The sequence below is a fragment of the Acomys russatus genome, chromosome 31 (assembly GCF_903995435.1).
Source record: "Acomys russatus chromosome 31, mAcoRus1.1, whole genome shotgun sequence".
In the NCBI taxonomy this organism is placed as follows: Eukaryota; Metazoa; Chordata; class Mammalia; order Rodentia; family Muridae; genus Acomys; species Acomys russatus.
The window spans coordinates 12,754,668-12,773,374 of record NC_067167.1 but is presented as its reverse complement, the minus strand read 5'-3'; the positions used below and the strand labels follow the sequence as shown (position 1 = coordinate 12,773,374).

The following is an 18,707-nucleotide window of genomic DNA, read 5'->3' as shown; positions in this document are numbered from 1 at the left end:
TAACGGTAAATGTAGCAGGAGCAACGCTTGCTTGTGACAGTTTAGGACGAACCTCCTTCAATGTCCCCACCATTGTCAGTAGGTGGGCCTGTGTTTCAGGGAGGTCTTGATAGTGAAACCAACTGACCATCACGAAATAAAAAAAAAACTCCCTTTCTTCAAGAGAAAGAACCGCAGCAAGGCAAAAGTGGACATCTGACTAGCTACAGGCTTGACAGTTCAAACAGAGACTGGAAGAGCCAGCATAGTCATGTGATGATTTTTCCCCTCTTAGACCTTGTTCTGGATACTGGGACATTTGTGATAAGCAAGATTTGTCTCTGTCCCCAAGAAGCTTCCAGTCTGGTGGGGAAGACAGTTGGTCCATACACAGAATCACCCCACCATTCATCACTTAATGGTTATGAAGTTTAGACCTCCAGGGAGGGGGGGTTCCCATGTTAGATGATTAAACTTGGTAATGGCTACGAGGCTGTGTAATGGGAGGGTGAGCAGGGACTTGTGAAGGTCACGCCGAAGAATTTAAGTTGACTCTTTGTTGCTTTTCCTTCCAGGTGGGTCTTTTGTCAGCTGTCCCACACATGGTGATGACAATCGTGGTGCCTATCGGAGGACAACTGGCTGATTATTTAAGAAGCCAGAAGATTTTGACCACAACTGCTGTCAGAAAGATCATGAATTGTGGAGGTACCGTGACAACAGGCTTGAGTGGTTCCTGTAGAGTTAGAGCTAACAGAATTGCAGAGCCTACAGTAGAGCCATGCCAGACACTGTCTCCCATCCAAGTACTAACTCAGCCTCAACCCTGCTTAGCTTCGGAGATTGGGGTTCTATTAGGCTCAGCCAGGCAGAGTCTAGGCATTGTAACGGATCCTGAAGACCTCTGAGTCCATCTCCTCATATATAGTTGAGTGTCGCTCATCGTATCCCTGCCAAGTTGTCATGTGACCAGTGCTTGTGCAATCTGGGGCAGGGCGACTTAACTGATAGCTGATGAATCAGGACACACTCAAAACCAAAGAAACACTTCTTCCATCGATTCTGAAGCCAAAGTGATGTAACTACTGGCTGTGTACCTACTTGCTAGTTTATATTTTCCATACATCTGTCTACTCACTATTTGCTTACATAGTTTACTTCCTTTTCTTCTTCATTTTATGTGTATATATATATGATTGGGTAAAAAAAAAAAAAAAAAAAAAAAAAAAAGACCTGTGATTATGAATGGGGTCCTGAACACCATCCTCTTCACCTGTATTTCCCCGCATGTAAGCTGCTCTTTCCTGATTGTCTTAGTTCCTGTTTTATGTTTCACTTTCTCAATGACAAAATGGAAGTTCATTAGTTTCACATAAGAAGTCAATGAAACCAGCCATGAATCATCTCCATTTTTGGTTAGGTCATCTATTTTTTTTCCCCTAGCTCCCAAATAACGACATGGAGGCCTTAATATTTATTGAAAGATTCAGGCACTATAACTGGGTAGATACACAGCTATCTGAACACTGGCCTGGCCTACTTCCTGCCACATGGCTTGTTACCTGTCATCTTAGTCTCGGTCTGGCACCTGCTTCTTCATCTGTGTTCTGATGGAGATTCTTGGTCCTCACCTGAGAGTCTCTCTCAGTTTCTGTCTCTGTCTCTCTCTCTGGGCCTGGAAGTCCCACCTTATCCGTTCCTGACCATCCATTAGCTGTTCATCTCTTTATTTAACCAATCAGAAGGTGATGGAGAACAATGTTTACAACACACCAAGACAGGGGATGCTTCACAATAATGACAACACCAAAGTCCTGACTGCAACCAGATCTCTGGGTACAGAAAATCAGCATTTGAATGCACAGTGCACAAGACATCCTCCAACAACTTTCTAAACTTTTTATTGGTTCTTTGTGAATTTCACAGCTTGTACCCCAATCCCACTCATCTTCCTGTCCCCTCATACCTTCCTTCTACCCTTGCAACCTCCCCGACAAAAGAGAAAAAAGAAGAAAAAAAAAAACATTGTGGAAGCTATAGTGTGCCTCAGTGTGTCCCACAATATACCCTTTTGTCCACATTTCTTTACTTGCAAATGTTCATTGCAATGAGTCCTTGATTTGGTTCGAAGCCTCTATATTCTGTTGCTCTATCAATACAGGAACCTCACTGGACCTCCTCTCAGATATTTTGTTGTTGTTCTGTGTCATGGAGATCATGTAGTTTTGGATCTGGAGGACCAGCCCCTTCATACCCTCCAGCCGTTCATCAATGGGGTAGATGTTGGGATGGGCCAATTCAAAGTCCTGGATCTGGGCCTCAGAGGTATCAGAGCCACCAGTACTTCTGCACTACCTCCACCAATGTGAGCTCTTCTGTCTTGTCCCCAGCTAGCCAATCAAATGCTGCAGCCAGCAAGGTGCAAAGCCAATTCTCCCACTCTCATGCCCTTGGGGCTAGCTCATTTGTACCCACAGCATCAAGGCCAGCTCTACTGTGCTGCCCAAGTGAGGTGCAAGGCCCACTCTCCTGAGTGTTGTAGCTGGTAAGGGGCAGGGACAGCTCTCCTGCTCTCATGACCCCAGGGCTAGGTCTCCTGCCTGCCACAGGTGGTGAGGGGTGAGAGAGGAAGTGGTTATCTCTCCTTCACTCATTCCACTGCATGGGAAGGGTAGAGCTAGCTCTCTCCCACACTCATACACTTGGGGCAGGCTTACCTATAATTCCTGCAACCAGGCCCAGCTCAATTGTGCTTCCTGGGCAATATGTGACTCTTGGTCTCCCAGGCACTTCAGCAGGCTAGGGGCAGGGTCAGACCTCCTACTTTCACATCTCCAGGGCCAGGTCTCCCAAGATACCCATGTGAGGGGTAGGGCCAGTTCTACATAGTGTTCAGACACCAACATATCCCTGGGTAGTAGCTCAGACCAGGGACATCTGCCTGGCCTCAAGTTGCATCAGACCCCTGCTACTGCAGGTCCAGGGATCTAGATGTGGTTTCCCAGTGGCAGCACAGGCCAGGACTCCACCATGGTCCCAGGTGGAATCAGACCAGGCTATTCCTCACTACCCGCAAGTCTCCAGTTCTGCCTCTCTTCATTGTGCCCACATCCTTCAGTTTTTCTTTTTCTTCCATTTCTCCACCACTTACTTGCTCCTGTTAGTGGCTCCTGAGGTCTCTGCATGTCTGGGTCATATCTAGAGTAGTCTCAGGAGTGTGATGCCCTGCCTGTACATTGTGGCACTGGACGGGGATCATCTTGGGCATGGTCTGTGGTACCAGGCTGGCGGTCATCTCAGGTTAGCTCTCTGTCTAGGCTCTCTGGTGCTGGACTGGTGGTTGTCTTAGGCTCACTCCTAGCCTGGGCTGCTCCTATAGCTCCATGTGGACTGTGGAGAGTTTATCCCAGGCTCACTCCCACCTGGAGCCCTTGGTCTCAGGCCCAAGGGGAGGTTCTTCTAGTCTCTAGTTCACTCCCACCAGGCCACGTGGTCCCAGGCAGGGTTCATCTCCGTATTTTACTTTTCGAGTATGCATTCTTGAATGTTTTCAGTGCTATGTACTAATGTAAGTCTTCACATGTACTGCCTGGCTCCAGCTTCATTATTACCTTGTGGAGTGGGTACTCTGTGCTGTGAAGTTCACAGGCAGAAACAAAAATAAGCTGAGATAAACTAAAATGACTTTTCAAAAGCCAGGTCCCGTGCAATGCAACAGGTTTGTCTTGAGCCCATTGTACTCTTTGTTGTTGTCTTTCCAAGGGACTGGTTGAGGGTGACTGAGTGGGCAGTAGAAGAAGCATCACCAATGGCTACCAGGTTATGAGTGTGATCTTAAACAGAAGGAAAGTATGAACATGCTCAGACTCCAGATTAGTGGGTCAGACCCATTCACAAATGAAGAAACTATATGGAGAGATACAAGAGCTGGGGAAGTCTGACCTTGTAGCATGGTAGGAGTTAAAGTATGACCAATGAGACAAGACAGGGGGAACTTTGTATCCCAGGAATCTATCTGCTGGCCAGCAGAGATTCTTTAGTCTGCCCTTTGCTTGAATAATTGTTATATAGGGCATTGAAGGATGGCAGAGGTGGATTTACTCCCTGGTGGGCAGGAGATGAAGGTTTAGAGCATCATATTTAGGATCTTGAGCATTCACATGTCAAATAGGACTTTGCAGGTGTAATTAACTCACAGTTTTTGTTGAGATAGAATCCCATGTATCACAGGCTGGTCTTGAACTCAACGTATTGCAGAGGCTTGCCTTGAGCCCCCCTATCCTCCTGCCTCTCCCTTCAGAGTGCTGAGATTACAGGCGTGAACCACTTTACCCAGTTTTTTTGTTGTTGTTGTTTTTGTTTGTTTGTTTGTTTGTTTTTGTGGTGCTGGGGATCCAACCCAGGGCTTTGTGCACGCTGGGTAAGCTGTCTACCAGCATAACCTAAATTAAAGGGTCTTGAGATGGAGAGATTATTCTACATCAGTTAAGTGGGGCCAGTATAGCTATAAGTTTTAAGAGAGGAGGCAGTAGGTTAAGGGTCATGGCAGTGGAATTGGGAAGAATGACAAGTAGACTCTTGTGGCCAGTGGAGGCAAGGACAGACTCATCTTTAGAGTCTTCTCAATGACTACAGCTTTGCTGACAGATTGCTTTTTTTGTTTGTTTGCTTTTTAAATTATTTTATTAAAGATTTGTTTATTTATTATGTATACAGTGTTCTGCCTTCATGTATACCTGCACACCAGAAGAGGGCACCAGATCTCATTACAGATGGTTGTGAGCCACCATATGGTCTGTGGGAATTGAACACAGGACCTTTGGAAGAGCAGACAGTGCTCTTAATCTCTGAGCCATCTCTCTAGCTCTGATTTTTATTTTTTCTTTTCTTTTCTTTTTGTCTTGGAGACAGTGTTTCCCTGTATGGCCTTGGCTATCCTGTCTTGAAACTCTCTCTGTAGACCAGGCTGGCCTCAAACTCAGAGAGATCTGCCTGTTTCTGCCTCCCATGTGCTAAGATTAAAGGCATGAGCCACCATGCCCAGCTGACAGCTTGCTTTTATCTTAGGATGGCCCATTTAGGACTTCTGACTTATAAAACTGTATGATAATAAATGTGTGCTGTTTTGAGTTTTAAAGCTTATAGTAATTTGTTACATCAGCAACTGGAAGCTAATAAGATAGCAGATGACTCAGTCCTCTGTCTCATTTTGTACCAGCTCATCATCCTCCTAGACAGATGTGACCATATTTTCTGTCCATGACATTGCTCACTCACTTCCTCTTCACCATGCATTCTACTCACATTCTTTTCTCTCCACAGTCTTCTCTACAAGTCTGCAAGAGTTTAGATATGAATGACCTCAAAGGATTATAAGTTTAAGGCTTGGTTCCCAGCTAGTAGCACCACAGTAAAGTGATTGGATCATGAAGCTATTAATTTCATGAGTAGGTTAATCCACAGATGAATAAATGACATTTTTTGTCTTCTTCTGAGTATAGTATTCCCTTAAGTATTTTCCATAATGCCAGCATGGCTGTCATATTGCCATGGTTTGTGTTTATTTGAGTATCTTCATATTTTTCGATCAATTAAAAGGATTGCTTTGCTGGATAAAGCAACCTCCATTGGAAATTACTTTTAGGGTTTAAAACAGCACCAGATGCTTTCCTGGGTTTGATGGCAGGAGATCTATGTTTCCATTTGTAGGCAAAATGACATTTCTTTAAATATCATTTCTTTTCTATATAGTCTTGACATCCCACCTCTGACATGGTGTGGAGAACTTCTTCTCTGGTCATACACCTGTCTGAAGGTCTAGATACTTCTTATATTTGCATCCCTACTTCTTCCTCTAGATTTGGAAGTTTTTCTGTTATATATTTATCTAACACATTGTCCATTCTTATTTGTCTGTTTGTTTGTTTGTTTATTTCTCTCAATTGCTTCTTTTGCATTGTGGGTTCTTAGATTTGGTTTCTTGAATGTATCAGAATTATTAGGGGTTTTGCTCATGGTCATTTATTTTCTTTCCTTACATGCTTCTGATATGTAATTGTTTTGACCTGTTTTCTGTTTCTGACATTTTTTTTTCTTCTGCTTGAACCCCCTACTTCCTCCTCTAACTCCTCCTCCCCTGGCTGCCAGGAAGTCCAGCCCTATTCTCTCCCCTGCTCAGTGATTGGCTGTAAGTTGCTTTATTGGCACATCAGGGTCTACACAACATTGAGACAGAAATTAGAATTTAAATGGCACAATAACCTTATGCCCACAGCTAAGGATCTAAGAAAGTTTGTGATGGTCCTGAAGTTTTTGCTTGGTTGTCAGTTGACCACATGTACCCCCACATCTTGTATACCCAACTTCCTTTCCTTCTCCAGTGCTCCTCCAGGCTGTGATGGCTCTGCCTTTTAATATGAGGAGTTGAAGAGGTAGCATAACCAGTGAGTCATGGTTTTGAAGGTAGAAAACCTTTCTGACTCTATGGTCTAAGCCCTAAGCATAGGTAAGCTGGAGGAAATCTAGGGAAAGGGAGAAGGAAGTGGGAGCAGTGGTTTGCTTTGCTATTTTCCAAGTGAAAACAAGAGGAACAGATATTCGATTGGCCATGTTGCCTTGGAGGGAGCTATTGGACCATTGTGTGGAGATATGTGGACTCAGCAGCTAGTTTCCAGAATGAAGCCTCCACTCTAAATATTCCCCACATTCTTCATACAGGCAGGAAGGTAGATAGTTCACAGAATATGTCAGCAGTAGTGTAGTCATACAGTCATGAACACCACAGAATGTTGTAGATACCGAGCTAGGATGTATGCACTAATAACATGTGAAACATGGGTTTGTTCCATGTGCTCAGTCAAAATGGCTTTGGAAGATGGATAGAAGCATGACAGTTCCTCTTCTGTTTCTATTTGCAGGCTTTGGCATGGAGGCAACATTGCTCCTGGTGGTTGGCTTTTCCCATACCAAAGGAGTGGCTATCTCCTTCCTGGTGCTTGCTGTAGGATTCAGTGGCTTTGCTATTTCAGGTAAAGTGTCCTTTGGGTTTCTGAATCATATATGTAGATTCTCCAAGTCTTATGAGGAAGAAAGGACAAGGCATTGTAACACCTTTATTTAATAGCCCAGAGGTGGAACAGGGCTATCACACATAGTTTCATCAAGTGGGGTGACATAAGACACTCTCCCCACCACCCCTGCCAAGGATGTGCTTAGAGCCCATTCAGGCTGGGGTTGTCCCTACTAATTCTATGATGAGAGACTACTTACATGCATCTGACTTTCCTGAGGCATAATTGGAGCCCAGGCATGTGTCCCAGGCTAGGCCCAGGCTACCCTACCTGACAGACTCACTTCCTGATGGAGGACTATTAATTTTAGCTCAAATGGCCATGCCATTTGACATGTGATCATAAGCATTGGAAGCATTTGGAATGGTTTCTATAGTTTTCAATGCATTTTCGTCTCCTTTATTGCTTTTCATTTCTTACATAAGAAGGTTGAGGTGTAGGGTGGGGTGGAAGTCCTTCGGGACAAGTAACAATGATAATACAAATCATCACATGCACGTACTATGGTCAAGCGCAGAGTCCGTGATGAGGTTGCTCAAAACCCTTTGTGTGCCATGCTCACAATTACCCTAGGGGGCTTCAGTGTTATCAGAGTCTCCATTTGACAGGAGCAGAAACAAATGTATAATGCGGAGGGGACAGAGTGCAAGGCGCCATGCTTACAGACCCCAGAAGCTCCCCATGCAAATCCCAATGAGAATGTAAAATGGCTGACCTGTTTATATGATTGCATCTGCCCCACAAAACCGTGAAGCAAGTGGTGATAGCAACTTTTACTGAATGATGATGATGATGGTGATGATGATGATGATGACAGTTCTTCCCATTGACACATAGTTAGTGGCATAGGAAAGACAGAGACACAGGTCAGCCTGCCTCTCTATGCCTAGGACACCTTAAGTATCAAACAGAGTAGGAATATACCAGAACAGAAAAACATATCCATCTCCTAACTACCCTAAGATAGAGGCTTGAAATATCTGTCAAAATAAACAGAGCTCATCAGTAGGTGGGAAAAGTCTGTTTTCAAAGAGCTTGCAGCCAAGAACTTGGGTTTGGAACACAGGGAACTGGCTCTGAGATCTTCCTTGATCACTTTTTGTGTGTAAATAGTTTGCTAAATTAAATTCTGACATAGAGATTGGAGGCATGTGACTGACTGCCATATGTATAGGCTGTCTGGAGGCAGTCCTGAGGTCTTTCATGCATTCTCTCACACTGCTTGCTAGGTTAGCACTCTTTCATCCATCAGCACTGGGTACCATCCATCAGCACTGAGTAACATCCATCAGCACTGGGTACCATCCATCAGCACTGGGTACCATCCATCAGCACTGTGTGTCATCCATCAGCACTGGGTAACATCCATCAGCACTGAGTAACATCCATCAGCACTGGGTACCATCCATCAGCACTGGGTACCATCCATCAGCACTGTGTGTCATCCATCAGCACTGTGTGTCATCCATCAGCACTGGGTACCATCCATCAGCACTGAGTAACATCCATCAGCACTGGGTATCATCCATCAGCACTGGGTACCATCCATCAGCACTGGGTACCATCCATCAGCACTGGGTACCATCCATCAGCACTGTGTGTCATCCTTCAGCACTAGGTAACATCCATCAGCACTGTGTACCATCCATCAGCACTGGGTACCATCCATCAGCACTGGGTACCATCCATCAGCACTGGGTATCATCCATCAGCACTGTGTGTCATCCATCAGCACTGGGTACCATCCATCAGCACTGGGTACCATCCATCAGCACTGGGTATCATCCATCAGCACTGTGTGTCATCCATCCGCACTAGGTAACATCCATCAGCACTGTGTACCATCCATCAGCACTGGGTACCATCCATCAGCACTAGGTAACATCCATCAGCACTGGATATCATCTATCAGCACTGTGTGTCATCCATCAGCACTAGGTAACATCCATCAGCACTGGATATCATCCATCAGCACTGTGTGTCATCCATCAGCACTGGGTACCATCCATCAGCACTAGGTAACATCCATCAGCACTGGATATCATCTATCAGCACTGTGTGTCATCCATCAGCACTAGGTACCATCCATCAGCACTGTGTACCATCCATCAGCACTGGGTACCATCCATCAGCACTGGGTATCATCCATCAGCACTGGGTACCATCCATCAGCACTGGGTACCATCCATCAGCACTGAGTAACATCCATCAGCACTGGGTGTCATCCATCAGCACTGGGTGTCATCCATCAGCACTGGGTACCATCCATCAGCACTGGGTATCATCCATCAGCACTGTGTGTCATCCATCAGCACTGGGTACCATCCATCAGCACTGGGTATCATCCATCAGCACTGAGTAACATCCATCAGCACTGGGTACCATCCATCAGCACTGGGTACCATCCATCAGCACTGGATATCATCTATCAGCACTGTGTGTCATCCATCAGCACTAGGTACCATCCATCAGCACTGTGTACCATCCATCAGCACTGGGTACCATCCATCAGCACTGGGTATCATCCATCAGCACTGGGTGTCATCCATCAGCACTGGGTACCATCCATCAGCACTGGGTATCATCCATCAGCACTGTGTGTCATCCATCAGCACTGGGTACCATCCATCAGCACTGGGTCTCATCCATCAGCACTGAGTAACATCCATCAGCACTGGGTACCATCCATCAGCACTGGGTACCATCCATCAGCACTCTGTGTCATCCATCAGCACTGTGTGTCATCCATCAGCACTGGGTACCATCCATCAGCACTGAGTAACATCCATCAGCACTGGGTATCATCCATCAGCACTGTGTACCATCCATCAGCACTATGTACCATCCATCAGCACTGGGTATCATCCATCAGCACTGTGTACCATCCATCAGCACTGGGTACCATCCATCAGCACTGGGTATCATCCATCAGCACTGTGTACCAACCATCAGCACTGTGTGTCATCCATCAGCACTGGGTAACATCCATCAGCACTGGGTACCATCCATCAGCACTGTGTACCAACCATCAGCACTGTGTGTCATCCATCAGCACTGGGTAACATCCATCAGCACTGGGTACCATCCATCAGCACTGGGTATCATCCATCAGCACTGTGTGTCATCCATCAGCACTAGGTAACATCCATCAGCACTGGGTCTCATCCATCAGCACTGGGTACCATCCATCAGCACTAGGTAACATCCATCAGCACTGGATATCATCTATCAGCACTGTGTGTCATCCATCAGCACTAGGTAACATCCATCAGCACTGTGTACCATCCATCAGCACTGGGTACCATCCATCAGCACTAGGTAACATCCATCAGCACTGGATATCATCTATCAGCACTGGGCATCATATTTCAGCACTGGATCCTCATCAGCACTGGGAATCATCACTGAGCTACACCCCCAAGCCCTGGTCTATTTGGACCACAGTTTTTCTATGTAGCTCATCTTGATGTTGGATTTCCTATATAGCCCTGGCTAACCTTGAACTCTGGATTCTCTCTCCTCTGCCTCCCAAGACCAGGATTTCGAGTGTGTACCATTGTACCTGGTGGCAGTCTACACACTGACTAGGGAGAACACAGAAATCCCCATGTGCTTCCAGGAAGATGATGAGTAAAATCTCTCAATGAGTCTGCCATACAAAAGAGATTTATATCCTGTCCCCAGAGACACCGAAACCTTCAGGCTCACATTGCTTCCTTTCTGCAGGACTGCCAATTAAGTTTCAAGCACAGGTTAAAATAAAACAAGGCACAAACAATTCTTCTGACTATAGCAGCTGCCTTAAAGCACTTACCCCATGTTGGCCACTTTTTCATCCTTTAAATTTTTTTGAGATTATAATTTAATTATAACCTTTCTCCTTTCCCTTTCCTCTCTCTAAACTCTTGCATATTACCTCCCCACTCTCCTTAAAACACATGGCCTATTTGTTAGTGCACATGCACACACACACACACATGTATATGCATATACAGTTCTATATAATCTAACTGTTCAGTCTGTATAATGCTACCTGTATGTATGTTTTTGTGGCTGATCATTTGGTGCTGGACAACCAATTGGTGTGTGCTCTTCCCTAAGGAAGACCACTTCTCCTATTTCAGCCTTCCTTGGTTGCCTACAGTTCTCTCAGACCTCAAGTAATATTTTCATATGTTACCAAAAAAATCTACCAGTATCCCACTCTCCCCATGATTTTCCTATCTGAATACGGCAATGTGTGGATAGAAGCCTAGTGGCTTTCCTTAAATTCTCTAGCGGGGTGCAAATGCCCAGGCTGGCTTTGTATCACAGCAGAATGCTCAACAATCACCTTAATTGCCTCCTATCTCTAGCTCTTTTCTAATAAAGTATTTATTGCATGCAAATCACAGCAAGATTAACTAATCTCGCAGCAGCTTTATGTCCCAATTGTCTGGTACTTTGATTTGAAAGGGAAGGTATATCTATTGCAGAATGAATTAAATAAATTGTTTTTCTCTCTGAACGTAGGTAGAGAAAAAAATTACCCATATTGAATGAAAGTTTTATTTTAAAACTCGTTTTCAGGCCTTCCCCCTCCCCCAAGAACAGGGGATTAAAAACCAAACCAATAGTCAGCCATGAAGGGCTACTGGAGCCCTACCCTTTATTCCTCAACTATTAGCTACACTGATAGATTCTGGGGAAGGCGGAGTCATTGTTTTCAGTTGTGCAGTCCCCACTGAGCCCACGAGGCTTCAGTGGATAGCTCCAAACCCATGTTCAGATAGAGGGCCTGTTTAAACTCAGCAGGTCCTAGAAACAAGGTGAACAAGAAGGCAAGAAAGAGATTTGTAGAAGAGGGGGGGGGGTAGGTAGGGGCGGCAGGTGAGAGTAGTAATCAGTATGTACTATATGCATGTATGGAATCTTCAGAGGACAGGGTGAGGCTTGGAGAGACGGCTCAGCAGTTAATAGTGCTCGCTGAGTTTGGTTCCTAGAACCTGTGTCAGGTGCCTTCAAACTACCTGTACCTCCAGCTCCGGGAGATCTGATGCTTTCTTCTCGCCTCTGCAGGTACCTGTGCTCATGAACACACACATGCTCACATGCACACATACTAGAAATAAGATAGCCGAGCTTCTTTCATTATTTTTTTTAAAAGGACATTGTCAAAGGACAAGTTACTATATTAAAAAGCACCACCACAGAACAGAAGAAAGCAGAAGCAGGACTAAACAGAACCCACAATCCTTTGCTGTACTTCCCATAACTTATACCTGTAAATGATCACGAGTGTTTGAGTGATTCCTATAGGGCAGATACTTCCCGAGTGGAGAGAAGACAGTGGGAAACAGGACAAGTGGCTGTCTGCACCTTACACCCATGCGCATTGCTAGATATGATGTGCGCCTGTGGCTCCAGGCACTCAGGAGGCTGATGCCAGAAGGCAGCTTAAGTCTATGAGTTTGAGACGAACCTAAGGCACCATCTCTAAATAAATAGAATAAGTAAGTGAAAAGTGAAATTAAAAATACTTGGAAGCGAAAAGCATGAACTTGGCTTTCACTTCTAGCTATCGATCACTTAGTGCGCGTCATCATTTAGTTTAATTCCTGCAACGGTTTTTATAAGAATGATCATCCCAGTTTATAGATAAAGAGACTGAGGGCCAAGGATGTTAAATCCTTAGTCCATATTAGCATCTCAGTTAAGCTATCAGAGTAGAGGGTCTCGTTCTAAAATGTGCCTCTGGGTTACACGGGCAGAGTTGGTTTCTAGGGACTTGAGCATCTTCCAATGCTCAGCCACCCTCTTCTCCTCCCCTCGGTTCACTCCTCTTTTCTTACAGTGGACGGCAGTGGCATTTATCCCTCACTGCTTCCAGCAGCATTTTCTCTGTTAGAAGACCTCAATGGCAGGGAGATGACAGGGAGACAGGGAGACAGGGAGACAGGGAGACAGGGAGATGCTTCTCAGTAACAGCGGCAACAGCTGTTGTGCGGTTAGAGTAACGGGGCTGTTCACATGGTGTTGTGTGGTTACAGCAGTGGGATTTATTTATTTATTATTTTTTATTATGTTTCTTTTTTAACATATACATTTATATTATTACACATGAGTAAAATAAGCTACATACAGCAGGAAGAACTACGAGACAGTCAGGGATTATATAAATGTTACATTCATAGTGATTTGACCATTTGTATTTGGCAAACTTGAAGTAAACATCTTTCCTATCTTGTCGGCTCTAAATTTCTGAATGGAGGCTAATATCTATCATATCTCATCTCTATTAACTTAAAACATCTATCTTGACCTAAAAACATCTTAACCCCTAACCTATTAAGCTTAATTGAAAGGCTAAACTATCTGGTCTTCAAACCCATCAGAGACTTGAGAAGGGATAAAATTTAAATACCTGAGTGAACCCGGAGTTCAGCTTAGCAGCTTCCAAAATGAAAAAAAAAAAAAAAATATGGCTGAGACAGTGTACTGTCTGAACAGTCACTCTCTATAACGTGAACAGCGGGAATATTATGCCGTTAGAAGGACGATAGCTATTTACGACGGTGTTGTGTAGTTAGGATAGTGTAGCAGCTCACCATGGAATTGTGTGGAGAGAGCCCCAGAGCTATCTATCATGGGTGTTCAAGTCTACATTTCTCCTGGGTCTCATGTCACACCACCTTTTACGGATGTTCCTATGCTTGATTGTATGATAGAAATATTTTGAACCCAAACATACAGATTTGAAACATGAAGATCCCTTGTGAATTGAGAGTCCTATCTACGTTTCAGCAAATAGTTAGACAATGTCCTTTCTGGCAAATCATGCGGCCACTGAGGTCAACTCATCAATGGGGACTTTTAGTGATGGGCTACAAGAGGCCATGTTGGAAGAGAAAGCTCTGTTCTGTAGGATTTGATTGTTTGCTTTGAATGAACATGGTCTAGGCCATAGGAGACTTTTGGTTTGGAGCTCTAGGCACACTTGCTATAATTCTCACTAACCAGAGCCTATAGAAACATTGCAACCCAGCACATACAGTCCTGGCAATGTCCAGGCAGCCCCTCTCAGTAGAATCTCCATTAAACATACGCTAGACAAGATCAAACTGATTGGTGAGATTTGGGGCAAGCCACCCATCTCCCAGAGGCTATTGGGAAGTCTGCTCTCAACTCTGACATTGAGGTTTTGGCTTTACCACAGGTTTCAATGTCAATCACCTGGACATTGCCCCGCGCTATGCCAGCATTCTCATGGGGATCTCAAACGGAGTGGGAACCCTGTCCGGAATGGTTTGCCCCCTCATTGTGGGTGCCATGACCAAGCACAAGGTAATCATCTGCTCTGTGGCTCTGGGCTACAATATCAGGGTGGAATCACCGCATAAACTTGGGGTCTTGGTGACTTAACCGAGTGTGTAAGTCTGTGTGCCGTTTGTCCTCAGCTGGGTCTTGAACACCCGCCTCCTTCTCTTCTTCCTCCTCTCTTCCTCCTCTCCTTCTGCCTTACTGTTTATTTTATTGATGGCACCAGGATGTATTGTTATGTAGTTCCACATCTTCTCAGCTGAGAAAAATAAATATTTAGGGGGCGGGGAGAGAAATAAAGGTTATAGAGATTGTTAAGAGACACAAAGAAGAAGCTAAGGCAGCCAACCCCCAGAATGAACGATTCCATTTAAGATGGTTCTAGGATTCTAAGTGCTAAAACCAGATAGCCCTTTTCCACTCGTGACTCAGGACGTCATGCAAAAAGAAATGTCCCAGCTTCCCTTGCTGTTGCTTAGGAGAAAATGAACAAGACGTTAATAAGCTTTCCTAAGAGCCTTCAAGGGGCGAGAGAGATGGTTCAGAAGTTCAGAGTACTCGCTGCTCCTTAAGAGGATAATGGTTCAGTTCCCTACATACACATGACTCAACACCATTAGTATCTCTGGCATTAGGTCCCCTGGAGCTGGCGGTAGAGATGGTTGTGGTCCTCCATGTGTGTGCTGGCTCCTGAACTTGGGTCCTCTACAAGAACATCTAGGGCACGTAACCACTGATGCTCTCTTCTGGTTTCCATGGACACCCAGGCATACATGTGTTGCAGAGACCTATTCGCAGACAAGACATCCATAAACTTAATATAAAAACACTCTGAACCTTCAAGGGTGTGGTACTTAGTCTTTATTGAACCGTTGTTGCTTTTTAAATTCATTTTGATCTTAAAAAAAGATTTATTTATATTTATTTATTTTTTGAGTGAGCGTTTTGTATGCTTGTGTATATGTATACCTCATCATGGAAGCCAGAAGTGGGAGCCGGAGACACAGATGGTTGTGAGCTACCATATGGATACTGGGAATTGAACCTAGGTCCTCTGCAAGAGCATTTACGACACTTAACCCCTGAACCATCCCCTCAACCCCATGTGGCCTGTATTTTTCTTACATATTTATTTTGATATGTGGTCTTAGCTCTCACTTTCTAGTACTCAAATGAAGTGTAGATTCTGGGTGTTGGTTCTAACACACGTCTACCTGGACACACAATGTGGCCTTTAAGGGACAACTGCTTTTATCCATATGAGGCCTTCAGGGCTCACTGTAACCTCTTTTGTTGCTTAAAACAGTAACTGGCACCGTATTTCCTTTGTTAGACCCGAGAGGAATGGCAGAATGTGTTCCTCATAGCGGCGCTGGTGCACTACAGCGGAGTCATCTTCTATGGGGTCTTTGCTTCTGGGGAAAAACAAGACTGGGCGGATCCAGAGAATCTCTCTGAGGAGAGATGTGGAATCATTGACCAAGACGAATTAGCGGAGGAGACAGAACTCACCCAGGAGGCTTCTGTAAGCCCCAGGAAGAAGATGTCTTATGGAGCTACCACCCAGAATTGTGAGGTCCAGAGGAGTGAGTGGAGACAAGAGAGGGAAGCTGCCTTTGACGAGGAGGAGACACCATCCTACCAGAACGAAGAGGGAAGCTTCTCTGAAACATCCTAAGGTCCATCCATCTTCTCCTCAGCTGCCAGTGCGAACTATCCATACCCATCGGCTTTCCCACACCTCGGCTTGCCAGGGGGCCAAATCACAGGACACTGGAGGGAGTGGGAGAGGAGGAGACCAAAGCAACAGCAGAGAAAAGAGAAATGCCTTCTTACAGAGATAGGACTGTGGATCTTGGTCTTAGTTCATAACATAGTTGATCGTATTATTTTGGGGGGGTGGGGTGGCCATTGGCTGTTGATTCTTCTCCCAGAGAGTGAGTTATTCAGGAAGAAATGGCTAGAAGAATAGGAGTAGATTGTCGCACAGGTAAACACAGAAAGAAATACCTCTTTTCTCCTGGAGATGAGCACATGGTGATTGCCATTTCATCTCCTAGGAAACCCATGCAGAGGAGAGTTTCCTAAACCTAGCGAAGGGAACCACTCACGGAGGCCCTCTATCATGTCAGGTGCTTTATGAACACTCCTCTTTAACCTCCCTATTACATGTAGTTATTATACCCATTTTACAACTATGAACACTAGAGTTATAGGTTGACCGCCCCTTCCTCCCCAAGGTTGACCTCTCAGGGCCAAGGCTGAGACCGGCAGATGAGCGGGAGTTTTTGGAAAGAAGGGTCCAGCTCAGTGTAGGAACATTTTCAATGACAAAAACTGAAAATGAAATCAGATTTTCTGTGGATAATGCTGTTTGGTAATGTGTGTGTATGTCTGTCTGTCTGTCTGTCTGTCTGTCTGTCTGTCTGTCTGTCTCTCTCTCTCTCTCTCTCTCTCTCTCTCTCTCTCTCTCTCTGTGTGTGTGTGTGTGTGTGTGTGTGTAAATATTTAGAATGATGTGGAAAGAGGATTCAAATATATGAAATTTTGGACTCGAAGACCCTTAAGGTCCTATATTACCTGTTGTTGGACCAATCAATTTAGTAAACCAGTGGCTTTTTTTTTTCCTCTTTAAAACCCTCAAACTAGTGAAAAACATAAAGCTAACAAGATAGCTTAATTTCCAGGGATGATTTAAAATAAGTGTATGAAGGGTTGGCTATTAAATTAAATTTAAATCCTCTACAGTATCAGGAATGTGGTTAAATCATGTCCCAAGTTAACTACATGCCCCAAAGACACTGAATAATCTAAGAAGTAGATCCGGGAGAGACTATTTGGCTAATGGTCTTTTTGAAAGAGTCTTGTGTAAACAAATATGTGCCACCAGCTTTCTCTGCTGGTGAGTATAATAGAAAGTGTGGTCAAATGATATAAAATTATGCCCAAAGTAGTTATGATGACTCTATCTGGAGTGTTCACTGAAAACAAAAAGGTAGCAGTAGTTTGATAGAAAAATACTGCAGTCAAAATGCCTGCGACAATCAGGCCTATAATTGGTGTTGGAAAATTCATTTGTGATTGTGATTGTGTTAGGCAAGAACGTGGACACTCTCTACAAACATTTAAAATGTAATGTTGGCATATAAGAGCTTGTTAGAAAATAAAATTATTTTCCTGCTCCTTAGTTTTGAGGATGGTATTCATATTTTCAGAAAGAAAAGTTAACATGATGATAAGATATAGATTTGCTTACATAATATTTATTTTCTAGTTTTCCCCATTTTATTTCTGGGCCCTTATTGTACTTAAGGAGTTATAATGCACTTTATAAGAAGACTAATCATAGGTTTTAAAAGAGAGTGGCTGACTTCCCATTAAATAATATTCTTTATTTATTTGTAAATAATTTGCGTTATCCGACATCATTAAATCTCCTATAGCATGAATCTCTGAAGTCCCCTAGAGCAGCTCTCAGCATATAGAAGTACTCAGCATATAGAAGTACTCAGCATATAGGAGTACTCAGCATATAGAAATAGCTGTCACATCAGCATTATCTTTAACTCTTGTGTGACATCATCTGTAAGAAAGAATGCTGTGCCATTTCATCCATTGGCCACAGAGTTTTATTATGAAAATTGTATTGTTTTCTTAGTTAAAAAGAAAATAATAGTGTTTATTTCTTTCTGTGTTAATAAAGCATAACAATTATATGTATGAAAAAATCCTCATGATGATCATGAAGGCAATGCTGTACATTGTGACAATCTATTGTTAGTGTTGATGCCATGCAGAAATACATGTTGCTTATAACTTGTGCATACTGTATTTTTTTTAATGGTGGGCTGGATCATGGCATTAAATGCTATAAAGCATGTTGCCTTGTGGTGGTGGTCTTTCCACACAGGTTGCATCGGGCCACTAACTACACTTGAACAGCATTGACAAGTGACAGATGCCAGTGTTTGTAGCTTGTGCTGTGCATTTGTAGAGCTATCCTCCAGAGGCAAAGTGTGGATTCCCGCAGGAAGGGTCCTCAAAATGTTGGATTTACTGAAATAAAGCCTTCATTGTACTTTTCTCCCCCAAACAATTACAGTCTTGGCTATTCCTGAAAATAAGAAGAACAATCAACAATGTTTTAAACATAATGGACTACTTGCTACATTTTCCTGGACATTAGCTCCACTGTGGAGCCCAGCATTTCTATTTCACATCACAGCCTCGCAGATTCAAAAAACTTGTTTTTCCATTCCTTTCCACTTTTCTTGGTCAATCACATCATCATTTGTTCAAGCTAGAACTCTCAAAACTGTCTTTGACTTAAGAAAATTTCCAGAGTCCTCTCTTTCCTCT

The 18,707-nt window shown here is 43.9% G+C and overlaps 1 protein-coding gene across 1 annotated transcript in view; it reads left to right on the top strand.

Annotated features, from left to right (window-relative positions):
* The window catches only part of Slc17a8 (solute carrier family 17 member 8), a 36,053-nt gene extending 20,027 nt beyond the window's left edge, over window positions 1-16,026 (top strand). Inside the window, exons 8-11 of the mRNA XM_051139834.1 lie at window positions 555-687; window positions 6,897-7,007; window positions 14,245-14,372; window positions 15,682-16,026. Coding sequence (XP_050995791.1) covers window positions 555-687; window positions 6,897-7,007; window positions 14,245-14,372; window positions 15,682-16,026 — 717 coding nt within the window. The remainder of the gene's footprint in view (window positions 1-554; window positions 688-6,896; window positions 7,008-14,244; window positions 14,373-15,681) is intronic.
* Window positions 16,027-18,707: the final 2,681 nt, after the last annotated feature.